Below are 17,181 nucleotides of genomic sequence, written 5' to 3' on the forward strand. Positions count from 1 at the left end.
ATCAATTCTGCCATAAACAGAAAAAATGTTATTACAATGGATATGAAACGTGTTTGTAAGGATAGAACCTCCCTCTTCTTTCTCCTCCTGCCCCCAAATTTGCTAGGGATTTAGGGTACACTCTAGCTCCATTTTTTTTCATCTTGGTCCCATCTCTATAGAGTTGTAACTGAGAGAGACAATTATTTATTTATTAAATGAGTGACTGGGAGCCCTAAGAAGGGCTGTGTCACTAGTGATTAAAATGGCAACAGCTTGCCTGTAGTATTTCTAATGGGGTGGGAGGGAAAGTGTACTTAGGAGAAGGTTGCTAAATAATGCAAAGCTTATTGTGTGTCAGTTACAATTGTGTGAAACCAATCCTAGTTGGATCATTTCCACGTGTCTCTTTTCTTTCCTGTCAGTTTCCCTTTGTTTTTTCCCCCCTACTGCCGTCTGTTTCTTGACCATATCATTTGTCCTTGTTATGACTCAGTTGTTACTCTCATTTTTCATATTCTTTATTGGGATTTTGTTCTTCCCTTTCCACCTTTGGCTTCATAGAATCTCTTTAGGGGCCAAATCCCATTAATTTAGACAGGAGTTTAAATCAATTGTTTGTACACTGAGACTGAATCCCTGCCCAACACCCCCCCTCGGATGCGTCACACAAGACACTGACTGCATAGTAGCGTCATGTGGCAAAAACCGTGATACGATGGTACTGCACAGTAGTATTAGGTCACTATGCAGTAGCATCACAAAAAAGGCACTTGCCAGTACTACTACACAGTAATTCGGGTTACTGCACATTTATTCAGTACTTATATAAAGGACAATGCTATACATTTACTAAGTAAATGTGCAGTAATGCTATACATTTACTAAATAAATGCGCAGTAGTGTCTCATGTAGACATGGCCCCTGTCTCTTAAACATAATTTCGTGCTATTGTACCTACCCTTTTCCTAAGGTCTATTCTCATATTTTCTACTTCTTTTCCCGTTTAGTTATTGTGGTTTTTTAATTGGCAAATCTTTAGTAAGATGCTGCCTTTAGTCTTTGACATCTTCACACTTTGATTGATTGAAGCATCTGGGACTGGCATCTGCTTGCATGACAAGAATTTGGGCAGAGAAACAGGGATGATGCAATAATAGCATTACAAACTAGTCAGAGGGCACCAGCAGGCATTGGGGGAGTCCCCGTTCCCCTGAGCACTACCAGGAGTGACTAGGAATTACAGTCACAAGCTGGCAGAGGGTAAATTCAGATTAGACATCAGGAGGGGCTACTTCACTGTCAGGGTGGCTAGGATCTGGAACCAACTTCCAAGTGAAGCGGTGCTGGCTCCTACCCTGGGGATCTTTAAGACGAGGCTAGACAATCACCTTACTGGGGTCGTTCGACCCCAGTACTCTTTCCTGCCATAGCAGGGGGTCAGACTTGATGATCTGCTCAGGTCCCTTCCTACCCTACCAACTACGAAACTATAGTGAAATGCTTGTTAAGTAGGAATGACAGAAGCATCACCACATTTCCTACTATCTCAGGTCCCTTGCTTAGGGTTGCATCATAAGGAATGGCAGCATTGCCAGAAATGAAAAGTAGTCAGAGATAGCTAAGCTGTTCTCAGTTGCATTGTTGATTTTTGCAATCATGGTTTTATCTAATTTAGACCTATTTGAATATTTGTTTTGCTTGTTAGAACTAATCTGAGGTATGGATATACAAATAAATGAAACCAATCAAGCACAAGCAGGTTTGAGTTGTTTCTGTTTTCATTTAATTTTAGATTTTCTTTCACTGAGAAGTGAACAGATGAAACAATTCTGCTAAGGCTGATGTGGTACAAGATAGAGTGCTATTGTGGAACCATTTATGAAGGAGCTTCCTTTGGTTCCAAGGTATGGGAGAGAGGAAATAAAGGTAAATGGAATGGAAAAACTTCAAAGACACTGAAGAATCAGAGCAAAACCAGGGGGGCCCTTGTGTGCCCTTCCTCGCTCCCAGGAGCCCCTGAATTTAATCTATAGCAGTTCCACACAATGAGGGTTCTGTGGCAAGGTTGGAGAGAGAAACAGCTGTTGTATGTAACATATTCCTCACTAAAGGGGAGAGAAATCCCGCCTCTAGGAAATTTTCAGGGATTACATAGATCCGTCAGTACATTTATCTGATTGCAAGATATGGCCAGGAAAAAACTTGATGACTTCAGTTACCCAGTAGAGAATGTAACTGTTAGTTGGGAAGATCTGATATCTTTGAAGGGATGACTCAGGTGGGATCTAAATGTTCAAGGGACAGGCAGTAGTCTTATTCGTTGATCTCTGTTCCTGGACTGTCACTGATCTCTGGTCAATGCAATTTCTCGGTGATTGCTACACTCACTAGTATCACGTTCTGTAGGAGGTCAGCAAGTAGGCAGGGTACTGGCAGGGAAGCTGTGGCCAGCCCTGCTTCCCCCAGTACCCCCTGCTCTGAGATCTGTGTGGGAGGGACTCTTCCCTCTGGGGACAGGAGGGCCATCTAGTGTCCCCGCCTCCTCCTTCCCCCAACCCCCAGTCAGGCACATTTTATGAATGAAACTGGGGAGGACCTAGCTTAGTCCTGTCAGAGACTGCCAGGCCTTGATGAGGTCATCAGACTGCTAGCTACAGTCTTTCACTTTCAGTGGTCTCTGCCCTGTGGTGGTTAGCTGTTTGCTTCATGCCACTTTCCACCCCATTTTTCACATTTCCACCCCTTTTGTCTTTTTATCTGGCTAATTCTGTCCTAAGATAACTCCACTGGAAAGACTGAAAAAACAAATCAGAACAAAATTCACTGAACTAATCTAACATTTGTCATAGATGCATTGTTCATGTTCTCCTCCTTCTACCCTTTGTCTGTCTCATCAGTTTTGAGCTATTAGAGCTTCAGGGCACAGGCACTGGCTCATCTTCCATGTTTTTTATAATGCCTAGCATAATGGGGGCCCAGTCTCATTTGGCTTTGCCATCAGTGAAAATTAAAAATGTGTGTGTGTTTGGAATGCCTGACAGATAGCATAGGTCCCAAAAGAGTAGTTCTGATACTACTTTAATCTTGGGAATGCAAAAGAGATCTGTTTTGCCCCTCATCTGCATTCTGAGGGAATATAAAGGCCAATAGGAATGACGGCATCTTCCTTCTCCCAAAATGCATTCCCCCAGTGACGGGTGCACATGGTTCAGTATGTTCCTTGAGTAACTATGGGAAGACTATTCATAACTGAATTATTATAGTGAATGTTTGGAAGATTGTTACAGATCAAATCTATCATGCAAGCCAATGCACAAGCCTTGATACTCATTTCCAGGAAACAGAACATCTGGCACTTAAAGGTTTGAAGTTCTTGGCATCTTTGCAAAACTGGCCCTATCCAAATGGTTAAGGTTTTTGTAAAACTATATGCTTTTAAGTAATCTCCAGGTTTCAGGGAATATTTCTATCTCATCCGCATTTCTTCTCAAGTATGACTTCCAATATGCTGATTTTCTTTTGATGCAACAATATAGATCTGTGGTATGTGAAGCCCAGAACTGATTTATGGAAATCAATCCTTTCAGAATAAATGTGGGTCAATGGGGGTGCTGCTCCTATACTTCAGGGTAAACCGAATGACTTGGAACAAATATAAAGCTTACTGCTGGCCTTGACAAAGTTTGACTTATGGTCTCTTAAACGTAAGCTTCCATTTTCACACTCATTGGAACAATAGAGGCCAAATTGTCTACACACAGACACCTTTGCAACATTGCTCTTGATTTCTGATGTAAAGTATCTTATGATGCTCCTTGGTATATGTTCTTGGCTCTGTGCTTCTGAATAGAAGTCTACACCTCATGCATTTGTTGTTGCAAATTATTTCTCCTACTATAGCATGTCCTCCCAGTTGCCATCTTGAAATTTTTGCAGGACAGGTTAAGATAATGTGCCTGATTTACTCCATGTCAATTTTTTTCTTCTTGTATTTAAGTATGCAGTGATTCTAAGCCAACTTTGTCTAGATAACCTTTATTTGTTTGGTCCTAAGCCAAGACATGCATATAAACCTTGTGTCATTCACTTAGCAGCAGTCTGGATATTTTTCTTCCCTTAGCTAAGTATTCCATGTGCATTTCATACAGATTAATTTCACTTGTTTCCATCATACATGCATACATATTATTCTAACAGAAATTTTAGTCAGACTCATATTTCTATCTTTTGTGAATGAGGTTTAACAGAGAAAGAATATGAGCATTCTGTGATCTGAGTTCTGTGAGTTCTAAGTTAGAATGGAAACACCTAGAAAGTTTCAGTACTGGTCAGCTCAGTATGGCATAAGCAAACATTACAGTTGTATAGCCCACTGTGTTGGATGATGAAACTGTCTTATGGCTGTTACTACACTCCCCCTTGCAGCAACTGCAAAACCCATTTTTAACATGGGAGTGGGGATTGTTTGGTCAGTAGACATGGCCAAACCTCTGAGGTGTGCCTTGCCTTCCTTTGCTATTGTAGCTCAGGCTGCAAAGAGAGGTGCCTTTGGTATTCAAGGACTTTCACCTTCCAATCCATGTGCTCTGCTTGTTACCTAAAAAGAGTAACTGTACTGGTCCTATTGCCTTTGGAGCCATCCACATCTATGGTGGGCAGAGACTTGGACCTACGTCGTTAATGAATTGTGCTGAATGATAATCATACGTCTGCCCTTAGTATTGACTATTTTTTAATCTTAATGGCATTTGGGTAGAAAAGAATTCTTGAGTTATTGTCATAAAAGCAACGTGATTGAAAGATATCTGGCCTTGGAAAAGGTTGGATTCCAAGAATGAGAAGCAAGAGAAAGGTCTCCTACTGCCAGGGGAGAGGGAAACATTCCCCATGATGACATCTCCCATCATAGCCAGAGATGCAGTGAGTTTCTCCTTCCTGAGTGAGACTCGGAAACCCTAGAAAAAGAAAGGTTAAAGTATGTTGTCAAGAGCTGGGAATCGTTAGGTGAAGCCTAACCATGGGAAGGGACTGTCAGTCTAATAGTGCCTTGCCAGAGTCTTTGTTAAGATGGGGACACTTTAGCACCATAATCCAAATAATACCCTTTAGAAATAGAGGACTCAATCCAGTACAGCATTTAGGTGCCTGAAGCAAGGCTCATGCAGAACCAAGGCACCCAAGTCTAAGACTGTGACCCCCCCCAAAAAAACTCAAATGCTACTTAACACCTAAAGATCCTTAGCTTTCAAGTTGCCTCCTGCACTGACCTTAACATTCCCTATCACCTAGAGGTCTGCTTCTGTGTATGCCCAAAAGTGCTTCAGTCTGAGCAGCTCAATACCCATTTTCCTCCAGAGTCTAATCCAGATGCAAGAACTCTGAGTGCCTTTGCCTAAGTTCCTGAGGGGCTCAGTCTGGCAGGCATCCTCTGAGAGTGCCAGAAACATGCTGACAGGACTGGGCTCTCACAAAATGCAGTGATGGCAGCTTTCTCCTAAAACACAGTTGGAGGAGTTGGCGGTGATGGTTCCACTTGCCTTAGCGTAATACCCAGTGATTAGAGCACTCACCCAGCTGGTGGGAGACTTCTGTTCATTTGCTTTCCCAGCCTGAAGGTCTTAAACTCACCTCCCACTTGACTGGACTAGTTTAACCTATTCTGACTTGGATGTGGAAAGGCACCTGTTGAAGCCATGCCACTGTGCAGAAAAGAATTAAATATTCATTAGAAGACTTGGAGAGATAAAAAAGCAAAAAGAGTGTAACTGTTACTAGTGGTTAGGGCACTCTCCAGGTGTGGTGGTGGGAGCCGCTCCTGAGGACCAGAAGTGCCGGGGACAAATCCTGATGCTCCAGGAGATGGACCTGGGTAACCCAGCTCCAAAAACTTACCTGAGAGGCAGGCCAGATTGCATGAACTGGCACTGCAGTGGCTTTTCAAGCAGCAATCAATTAAGTTCAGCAGTGGCCAGCTGATGACATCAGCTGCAGCCACCGCCGTGGAGGATTTAAAAACACTGGCAGAAGCCAGCAAGTGGGAGAGAGGCAGGAGGCAAGAAGGTGAACTTGCCAGGGTGTGACCCAGCTGAACAGTAATTGCAAATGATTCTGCCCCACAGAGAATAGGTGAGGGCAGCGTTTTGGAGCCAGATGAAGCTCATCAACCCCAGGCTCCACAAGAGTGGGCTTGGGGTCAACTGCCAACCCCAGCACATGGGCAGGGTTTATTCAACCCCAAGCCTGAGAAGGGCACCACAGATACAAGCCCTGCACTGGGGTTAAGCAATATTGAGGACCCAAAGTGAAGAGTAGGCTGCGACCATGAGCCTGCACTGTGAACAGAGGCTGACGAGGTTGGGCTCCCTCAGCTGAAGAAGAGAAGCTGGGACAACAGGTTGGCACAGCGGTGCAACAACTCCGATGGTTGGCGAGTGGATGGGGTGTAGGGGAGGCGGAGCCCCAGGACCAACTGCGACAAGGCAGTGAGTACCCCCTGTCTCCGGGCCCGGGGGGAACACCGCTGAACTCCCCCTTTTCAGTTAAAATTCCATCAAGTCACAGCAGACGAGTTGTGGGGGGCATCCTAGGGAGCGGAGAGACACTCATGGTGCCTACCGAGGTCATGACACCAGGGAAGGGAGGAGTCCTGAGTTCTTGTCCCTGCCCTAGGCCTTTCACATTAGATAGTCATTGGATAAAATACAGAACTAGCCCTAGGAGCAGAGACCCAGCACTTCCCAGGAGTGTCCTAACCACTAGATCACAGTGTCCTCAGTGAATCTTGAATTCTTTGCTGTGCAGTGGTACAGCTTCAATAGGAGGGATAAAGATTCTTCCCTCCCCACCTGCCAGAACAGTGCATAGCCTGATGGTTAGGACACTTGTGGAAAGTGGGAGATGCCAGTTTGAACCCCTTGAAAGAACAAAATTGACTTTGGGCCTCCCGCTTCCTGGATGAGTGCTCTAACCACCAGAGTTCTGCAGTTTTAAATGTAGGAAGGCAGCCCCACGACTGAAACATTTTAAATAAAGACTTGAGTTCAGCTCTATTCTTTAAAAGGAGGTTATATATGCCTAAGGCTGTGGATCCCAAACGGCTGGAGGTTCCTCCTCCAGCCCCATCCCTGAGGTCCAGACAGGGGCAGGGTTTCAGATACACCCCTACTGGTTGTTTTGGGTCCTGTTCTAGGGCTTCTAGTTCTCTCTGTGCATTGTACAGGTAAGCGTATGTACCTACCACAGGAGGCATATTCCATTCTGCGGGCCAGACACTGAAGACTGCAGGATGTAACTTTAAGGTGCCTAAGTCCTTACTGTATCTGACCCACAGCCCAACTCTTTGATGTATGGTGTCATGCCTGAGCCTCCTGTATATATTTCTGTAGTTTTAGAAGACCTAGGTAAAAACAGCTTTTAACTGAGACTGAAAACTCAGCTTATTTCCCAAACTAAAAGAAATTTGTGTTTGGTGAATCCTCACATTTCTGCATTCCCCCAGTCTTTTCCTCTGTAAGACACAGAATGCACTCAGAACCCAGATGAATCCCTGTCAGCATTTTCCTTCATTTTTTCTCAGTAGTAAATTCTACAATAGCTGTTTCTTTAGCATCCAATAGTGTGGACATATCAACTGCATTTGTAGCAGCAGGGACAGGGACAGCATTTTCACTGCTAATGATGTTTCTTCCAGAAGGCAATCCAGAATCCAGTAAAAGAGGTGCAGAGTCTGTACTTGATATACTTTGACTGTGGAAGTCTGGGAAACTCCATCTTTGAGAGTTTCTGTTGTGATCTGTGGTATCAGGGGCTGTCCTACTTGGTAGGGGGTTTGGTTCCTCTGTTATGAAAATGGATGAAAGTTTCTCAGAACTTGTAGGTAATGAAGCCATTTCTGAAGGAAATAGTGGAGGATCCACAGGATCACAGTGGGTCTCAGGCAAGTTTTCTTGGGGATCCTTCTCTGTTGGCATGCTTTTGATGTCTGCCTGTAAATTCTGGTTGTGTGATATGTCAGGTATTTTATTCTCTGTTTTAATGAGCTTGATTTCAGGGAGTGAATAGACTGTCTTAAAGACAATGTCACTGTCACTAGGGTGATGGCTCTCTAAAATGTCATTTTTGCTGGTTTCTCTGATTGTCTCTAGATCTATGCTGCTATGCAGCCTGGTATTCCTGTCAGCCAGCTCATGTTTCTTTGTGTTTAAGGCAGAATGTCTCCCTCTTGAATGCATTTCTTGCAAACGTCTGATGTGGCGTGTTTCATGTGCAGGGAAAAACACTGAATCCTCGCTTGTCTGTCTTGAGTAGCTCCTTCTGGTTGGGGAGGAAGAGCTTTCATGGACACTCAGGAATCTCTTAACTCTTCTCAGGACTGAAGGCTGTCTTTGAAATTTCTCCTCTTCCCAGGGCCACTGTTCCCCATGAAGGAATTCTGCATCAACTTGCCTGTAGGATAAAGTGATACAGCCAGGTTTACTCCATTTCCTTTATTCTAGTGACTTTGTTTTGAGTAAACCCTGATGTGAAAAATATGATTTATATAACAATACATTTCCTATCTGCCAGTCAGTATACAAGCAGAGCTCTGCTACAGACTGTTAGCCAAAGAACTTGAAAAACAGATGTGCTGCTCTTTAGGAAGGACCTCCACATAATGAACTCAGTGGACAGAAGCAACTAAAAGCAAAGCATGGAAAATCCTTGGCAGTGTGGTGAGGAGGGAGTCACAAGGGCAACAGAGCATTTCAGAATGGTTCCTCCTCTTCCTTTGGAGCTATCACGTGCTCCTCGGGGGTAGTGCCATGGGATGATAGCACTGAAAGAGACCTTGAGGAGGAGTCCACTTCCTCCAAGCACAAAGTCCCAAGTGATTAGGGCTCTGTGAGGGAAGGAAGTGTCTGCTTATGCAGTGTATTAGTCACTGGGGACTGTGGTGTCGACACCCACACAGTCAAATTGGTCGCCAACTGGCTGGTGTGTCGTACCCAGAGGGTGGTAGTGGATGGGTCCTTCTCAACCTGGAAGGACGTGGGCAGTGGGGTTCCGCAGGGCTCGGTCCTCGGGCCCACGCTGTTCAACATCTTCATCAGTGATTTGGATGAGGAGGTAAAAAGCACCCTCTTCAAATTTGCTGATGACACTAAGATGTGGGGGGACGTGGGCACACTGGAAGGATGCAACAGGCTACAATCAGACCTAGACAGGTTACAAGGGTGGGCGGACGAGAATAGGATGGGTTTCAACACAGACAAGTGCAAGGTGATGCACCTCGGGAGGAGCAACCGGCACCGCACCTACAGGTTAGGGAACTCCCCTCTTGTCAGCACGGAGGCGGAAAAGGATCTGGGGGTCATCACTGTCTCCAAGATGAACATGGGCTGGCAGTGTGGAGAGGCAGTTAGGAAGGCCAGCCGCACCTTGTCATGCATCCACAGATGCATCTCAAGCAGGTCCAAAGAGGTGATCCTCCTGCTCTATGTGACACTGGTCAGGCCGCAGCTGGACTACTGCATCCAGTTCTGGGCGCCACACTTCAAGAGGGATGTGGACAGCATGGAGAGGGTCCAGAGGAGGGCCACTCGCATGATCGGGGGCAGCAGGGCAGGCCCTATGAGGAGAGGTTACAGGACCTGAACCTGTTCAGTCTCCGTAAGAGAAGGCTGAGAGGGGATCTAGTTGCCTGTTATAAACTAGTCAGGGGGGACCAGCAGGCATTGGGGGAGTCACTGTTCCCCCGTGCACTGCCAGGAGTGACCAGGAATAACGGTCACAAGCTGGCAGAGGGTAGGTTTAGGCTAGATATCAGGAGGTGCTACTTCACAGTCAGGGCGGCTAGGGTCTGGAACCAGCTTCCAAGAGAAGTGGTGCTGGCTCCTACCCTGGGGGTTTTTAAGAGGAGGTTGGATGAACATCTTGCTGGGGTTGTTTGACCCCAGTATTATTTCCTGCCATGGCAGGGGGTCAGACTAGATGATGTACTCAGGTCCCTTCCGACCCTAGAAACTATTAAACTTCTTCATCCATTAATTGAACAAGCAAATAAATGGGATGTAGTAAATGGTATACAGAGGATGTAGTATCTTGAAAAATTACTAAGAAATATCAGGCCTCTTCATGTTGTCCTATATAGGTAGCATACCACAAAAAACCCCAAAGGACTATGTTTGTGTCCCTCACCTGAAAGGATTGCTTCAATCAATACTTATCTAATGGCCACTGACATTTTCTCAGTGCTGCATTTGTACACATCAATTTGAATGAAAATAAATATTTTAATCTTATCTACTTTTCTGTGTTAAATCTCAGCTCTGGGGTCACATTTAGACATGACATATAAATTTCATGTATCATTATACATTTCTTGATGACATTAAAAGCTTGTGGCATTGCCTACCCCATTTCAATGGTTGATCCAAGGAAAGATGGAATACAGTAATCAGCAGCTGCCAGGGTGTATGGTGGCCGGGCAGATGTATTATTCCAGTAAATATCTTTTTCCATCTTTGGTAAGTTCATGTGCATTTCATCCACAGCCAGAAGTGAGACCTGGGATCATTAATATATATAATTGTTTTCAATAAGATGTTATGTACAAAATACTCTTTTTCTTGCTACCTGGTAAATATTATTTTGGAATTGATATTTATGATATGATAAGTTATCTCGCTCCTACTATAGAGCAAATCTCATTACCTTAAACTGAGGGAAGACCCCTATGCTGCAAAACAACTTCCTTCTTGTTGCACCCCCATTTAGTCCCAAATGACAGCATGATTAACTTTCCCAGTAAACACTTTCATTAACAAGATTATTTAGCTAAATTATTGTGTTATTCTCAAGTGTTATGTGTACAGACTAAATGTGTATGGCCTGCTAATGGTGCTTTTCATGTTGCCAATGTAGGAGTCGCATGTAGGGGGACTTGGTTGCATATTTAAATCTATTCTCTACAGAGCATATGTGCATCCTTGTACCAGGGCCTTCCATTAGTTTCTGTTTTAAGGGCTCAGTTGCAATTTCGCTGTAAGTGCCTTGCAGTTGCCCTGCCCCAGAAGCTGATCAGATAGCATACAATGTGCCTCAGAGCCCAACAGCTGGCACAAATTATTCCCTTTTTGATGTTCACCCAACTGATCTGCTCAACACATAGTGAGGGGTGGAGTCAGGTCCTGTCCACCCAGATCTGCACTAGATGGGGAGTGTTAGCCCAAGAAGAGTGTTTTTTCTTTTTGCTCTAAAGATATGTTCTCCATCAAGTGAAGTGTTTTATACGATGCTCCATTTATGCCATTATTTGGAGTCACCCTTATCTGAGAAATAACAAATACAGTTGCAATATTTTAAGCAGAAGAGATGCAAGTGGAGACAAAAAAAATATGGACCTGCAGGTTTCTATCGATGCACCAGTTAGTTTCAAAATCATCGTCATCTTCACCAAATGGATTAATAAGTTGTTCAGCAACCTAAAATTACAATCATATGGTGAATAAATAAATGCCTGTGTGCTAAGCCCAGTGCTGTTCCCTGAACTCACTTGGAAGAGGCTGATTGTTAAGATCTCATTTTAATCTCTTTCCAATACTCCCTTCTATCACAATATGAACTATCATACTTTGCAAATCCAGAGATAAGAGTATAGTTCAGTGTCCCTGGTCATTCAGCCTTTAATCTCTTTTCTGGTTTTGTAGATCATAGTTATGAACACCAACATACTAAGAACCATGCTGAGTAGCTACCAGGCAAGTATAGAATTGTTACACCATTCGTTACTAGTGCCTTGGGCTAATCTGAACTGATGCTCTAGCAGTTAGACTCTGCATGCTATTATTAGTCCTCTCCAACAATTGTTTTTAAACATGACATTAACATTTCAGAACAACACAACTAGAATTTTTGGAAAGGAATCAGTGCACCTCTGCATTTTTTAATCTTTTGTCTGAGCCCTGTGAGGACATAACTACTGGTGAGTTCACAGCCTGCTGATGGACTATGCCACTTAGTACTTCTCTCTCTTCTGACTGTATTTATAAAAAAGTAGTTTACTTGAAAGACTGAAATGTAATTCTGTGCTTGTATCTAGCTTACGGCAAAGAAAACTCAGAATACAATATTTTTTTAACTCATACCAGGGGTTTCCACTAAATCTGAAATCATTACAATTCCAGTGGACACTCTTCAGGCAAAGCAGTTTGAATCTTCTCAATGGAAAAGGTAACTGAAGAACATGAAGTGGAGCAGGGGGATGGAGAAGTATCTTTGAAATGAGGTAGGTACATTGGCCCTCAAACACGTGTGAAGGATCCTTCCTGTGCTGCCCCTAAGCCCTTTTTAGTTTTGTTTAGCTTTTTTTCCTGAAAAAGGGACAGAGGATGAGTTCACTGAGGGTGTGTGAGAAATTTGTGGAGAAGCCAGGCAGTTCTCTCTGGTGAGGGTCTGATATTCCAGAAGTAGGGTAGGCCACAAAAGCAGGGAGTGCTCCCTGCCAGCCCCTCTTTATTAGGCCAGGCCCTTGTAGTCAGAAAACAGCTAGGACTGTGGTCCAGGTTTCTGAAATGCTTTGCTGGGAGACTGTAACAGGGAACCCTAGCCCTGTTACCAGAAAGCAGGTTGGACTCGTTAAAACCAGAACTTCTTGGGCACCAAGTGCTGGCAAGGTGGGGGTTAAAAGCTTAGCCTGGCCAGCTAGTCAGGTGACCAGAAGTGGGCAGGCCAGAACTATAAAACCCCTGGGCTGGGTGGCAGTAGGGGCCAGCAGCTAAAAGGGAAGGAGTGTGTATAAGAGCTCCACAGAGAGGCTTGGTGAGTGGCCCAGCTGCTGCAGAAGGGGAACTACTGAGGACTCTTGGAGAAGCGGCTGCAGCCCCAGGAGAAGGACTGGAGCAGATGGTGGGGAACAGAAGCACAAACCCCTGAGAAAATGTAAGCTGGCATGCTGCCTTCTTTAATTATATTTTTTGGAGGCAGTTATAGTTCCTGGACATGTTAATCAATCAAAAATTATAAACAATAAGTTGTGGTTTGGGTGAGGCTATTGGGGAAGGAGGAGGCCTCATTGCAGGGGGCCCACCACAGCATGGGAACCCCGGTGCCAGAGAGGGCACAGTATTTGGGGTGCACAGGCCCCAGCACCAGAGGACACAATCATAAAAGGCCAAAGTGCACCTGGGGTACGGCTGTATGCTTTGGATTAGGATGGTGAAGGTTCAGGGCCGCTGCCTGACTTTGAACTTGCAGCTCCCTGGCTGCAAGGCTGGTGGACGGGGCCTCTGGGTTTGAGAGGCTGAGATCCAGACTGGGGGCAAAAAGGAGGGTCATGAGCCCCAAGACCAAGCTAGAGCCTTGGAGTCAAAGCCTGTCTGGTGGGTTTAGATGGGGAATCCTAGCTAGAGAAAGACAGGGGTTAAGGCCCCTGGTGGCAGAGAACCCCAACATACAAAATACAGTAGGCAGTCTCCTGCTTACAAGAACATCTGTATAATATTTCCATCAAGATTCCGCAGGAGAGTAGAAAGCGGGACATGAGAAACCTTAAGGGGACTTCAAGGACGCCCCTTATAGGCTGCAGATAACAGGCAAAATATGGCGCTGGGGAGGGCGACCTGTTACAGAAGTGCTCTCTGTACAGAGCTCCCTTCCTTCACAACAAGAGAGATCAACAAAGAGCCACAGGGCTTTCTTTTAAAGAAAGGGGCATCTGTTCATACATCTGTTTTTAACTTGAAAAACCTATTCAGACAATCCCTTTTGGGGAGGCATTATAGCAACCCAAACTGCCTTTGCCAGGGGAATTTTTTATATAAACTTTGAAAATAATTTCACAGGAAAGGAAATGAAGGATATTTATTGTGTTTGGCCTGCTACACTTTCCAAGATGGGGACTCTGGTATTTCAAAAGGGGGAACTCCTTCCTATGGGGAACTTCTGGGGATGTGAAAGCAACTGGGTCATTCTTTTAGGGGGTGAGGTGTCATAAGTGAAGTAGGATGCTCTCCAGTTGTTTTTTATCACTCTCCTGTATCTTGTTCACTTGGGTTGAATAGAAAAATGCCTCAGTCTCCCTACAAATCAGCAGTATGTGGTAACAATGGAGAGAAATCCTATAGTTATGGCACTGGCCTGGAACGTAGGAGACTTAGACTCACTTCCAGTCGCTGCCACAGACATGGCATCCCATATTTTGTTTTGTCTATGTAGGCCCAAATTCTGAGATTTACAACTTGTGGATGAATTGTTGGGCTCACACAAAGCCACTGGGGTCTTGAATGGCTGTGGGAGACTGCAGGGGCATTAGAAATTGCTGAGGTGAGACCTTAGATTTAATGCTTTTCAGGGAAGAGAGACTATTCTTGGCTAAACAGAGACTATCTTTGGGAAAGGCCATTTGTAGATGACATGGGGGTTTACTTTGCCTTAAATTGAAGTGGTGATTTTGTAAAAACACTGCTTCAATTTAGGGCAAATTAAACCCCATGTCTGGTGAGCAGAGCAGTCCCTGAGCTGCGGGGGGGCGGGGACGGACACGACAGGGCAGCCTGGTACTTCCCTCCACGGCAGCGGTGGCCTCCCCTCCAGACGGCACCTACTCACAGGCACCTGGCTTGGGCAGTCCCGGGGGTCACCGCAGCCACAGGAGGAAGTGCCAGGCCCCCAGGCAGGTCAGGCAGGCTCCAGAGGGAGATCAGGCTTGCCTCATTTTTCCCCCCAACCCTTCTGTGGAGCCTGACTTCCTGGGTTTTTTGCACCGTCTGCCTGCAGACTCTGAGCCACACAGAGCCCAATGCTTCCCTCTGTGGCTGTAGGGTAGAAAACTAAAACTACTTGGAGGCGATTTACTTTGCAGCATCCCAAAGTCATTTAAGGCACATTATGCCACCAAATATGCAAACTCGTGCAAGCAGCAATGCCATTAAAGCGGTGCAAAAGGCATTTAACCTGCTTTAAACCCTCTTTAAAATGTCATTTACAAACGGCCTAAGTGTTTGCATAGATCCTGCCCTAGTGAGGCTCTAATTTTTAGATGCTCTCAAAATAGGAATAATTAAGAATAGTAATGTCACATTTAAAAATTTTTTTCCTACATTGTACCATTCAATATCCACAGAAAAACTCTAGTTGTATCTCATTCACTAGCTCTTTATCAGCAAGTGGGAGATGATATACTTACTCCATAACAGACTTAAAAACCCAGATAGGGAGCAGGAGGGAAAAGGAGAAAGCTAGATGCCTCCGACATTCCTTTCCCTAGTACACGGCATTAATATTTCAAGTATAATTATGTAACTGCTTGGGTAGAAATAAACCTGAGAACAAACTACCACTACCAAGTGAAGCCACTGCTTCAGACATGTCTAGATCACATCTTAGTAACATGAGTGCACTAGAAATATCTAACAAAAGCTGGAAGGCCTGCATAGGGCAGCGGCAGGGAAAACCTCAACAATGGCCTTTTGACTAGCTGACCTCCCACTGTCATGGAACACCTGCCTACACTTTCTGAAGACAAATGCAGGAAATGCAATGCCAGGAAAACAAAGCACTGTTTGACTTGCTGGCTATTGCACCTAAAAGGATTATAAATTAATCCAGAACAATTGAGAAGTGGGATTAGCAGTGTCTCATGTTATGGGAAACCTTGTTCTCTATTCAGTACGAGACAAATCAGAGCAACAGCCAAAAACCCTTCAGCCATGTGCACATTTGAACTGTACAGGAAGTGGAATGTATGGGCTATTAGTCCCTGTTTGCAATCCTGTATCCAGGGTCTTGTGGACTATGCAACGAACAGGACTAAAATTTGTGATTGAAGCAGGTCCCGGTTCAGATGCTGTGGCAGTGCTGTGTGATGGTATCTCTCCACTTGCTGCAATGGTTTTAAAAGCTTTAAAATTATTTTTGGGCAAACAGCATGACTAAACACCACCCCAGGCATTACGTTTAAAATAATACTAACCTTGTGGTATTCACTGATAACAACAACATTACTCCTACTGTATGACCATTTTTTCACAAAGGCCTGAGGAAGGAGTGTCAGGCTTAACTCTTGGTTTTTTTTTGTTTTGTTTTTTTTTTTTTCAGGGTTTCATTGAATGGGTTCATAATATTATTTTCAATATTTTTCTTTAAATTCAATATTGTTACATTGCAGCCTGATGCATAGAACAGCCTAGTACCTGGCTTGGCTTAGTTGCATGTGGTTTGCTAGGACTTACAAGCAACTGGAGTGAATCTGTTCTAATTTATAGAATGATTCAATTTACAGCCAAGTGCAACATGGTGATTACAGCTGGATTTCTGTATTTTTGCAGCCCTTCTGACCTTTACACACAAGGAAGTGCCAACCTCTATGACTAAAAGTCAAAGAAAACTAAAAAGCTTGATTCCTGCCAGCTATCCATGTCTATGGCTCTTACAGGCATCAGCAGGAACTCCACATGTAGCCACCTGCCTATTGTAAGCCTTAAACTGGCCTGTTTTCCATCATTCTGTTCATAGTACTACTGTCCTTTTTCTTTTTAATTCATGTGGTGTGATATTATTCACAGAGGAAAGAATCAATGTGGAGGAGATTGCTTAATGAGGATATGTTAACTGACCAATTAAGACAAAAAACAATGGGCATAAGAAAAGCTTTCAATTTCCTTTTCACTCTTCTCTCTTTAATGTGCTATTTGTGGCATGACTGTTGTCAATAATAGCTGTCCCTTTTTTTAATAAGCATTTAAAACTGAGTAATTTTATTTGGATTTTAATAATTGATAGTGGATGTTAAAGGCTTGTTTTGACAAGTGTTTTAGACCCCCTCCACCCACTCTGACTCTGCAACCCTATCTCCCCATTTGGGAGTGAAACTGGAAAAGGAGGAGAGTTATGGTCTAATTTTCTATCCTTTTCTGGCAGTTTACAGTCCAAATCCAGGGCCCTGATGCTGAAAAAATACTATTCCACTGGGAACTGTTAGTCCTCTGCTTCTTATATCTTTCAGGTTCCTGACCTGACTTTGAGCAGAAGGTTAGACTAGATAACTTCCTGTGGTTCTTCCAGCCCTACTTTTTCTATGATTCTATGACCTTTTCTTAGAATGTAGTCTTGGGCAGATTTAAAATGTAATGATTGATTATTTTTGGCTCTTCCTATAGCTCAGATCCCTTGAAATAAATTAATCCTTGGTATAACTCCATTACATTTTAAAGAATTCACAGC

At 44.1% G+C, this 17,181-nt stretch overlaps 1 protein-coding gene across 3 annotated transcripts in view; it reads right to left on the reverse strand.

The window, feature by feature from the left end:
* Positions 1-17: 17 nt before the first annotated feature.
* The window catches only part of BEST3 (bestrophin 3), a 46,799-nt gene continuing 29,635 nt past the window's right edge, over positions 18-17,181 (reverse strand). The window contains exons 8-11 of one of the 3 annotated variants that reach the window (XR_016441794.1): positions 11,364-11,444; positions 10,376-10,527; positions 7,463-8,427; positions 18-4,937 (exon numbers count right to left, since the gene is read on the reverse strand). Coding sequence is in view for 1 of the 3 variants with exons in the window: in XM_090042515.1 (XP_089898641.1) it covers positions 7,545-8,427; positions 10,376-10,527; positions 11,364-11,444 (1,116 nt within the window). In the remaining 2 variants the exon portion in view is untranslated. Of the gene's footprint in view, positions 8,428-10,375; positions 10,528-11,363; positions 11,445-17,181 lie in introns of all 3 variants that reach the window. The other 2 variants (XR_016441793.1, XM_090042515.1) reach the window with 2 other exon arrangements.

Source organism: Crocodylus siamensis, chromosome 4 (assembly GCF_052110815.1).
Source record: "Crocodylus siamensis isolate JL-2025a chromosome 4, ASM5211081v1, whole genome shotgun sequence".
Lineage (NCBI taxonomy): Eukaryota > Metazoa > Chordata > Crocodylia > Crocodylidae > Crocodylus > Crocodylus siamensis.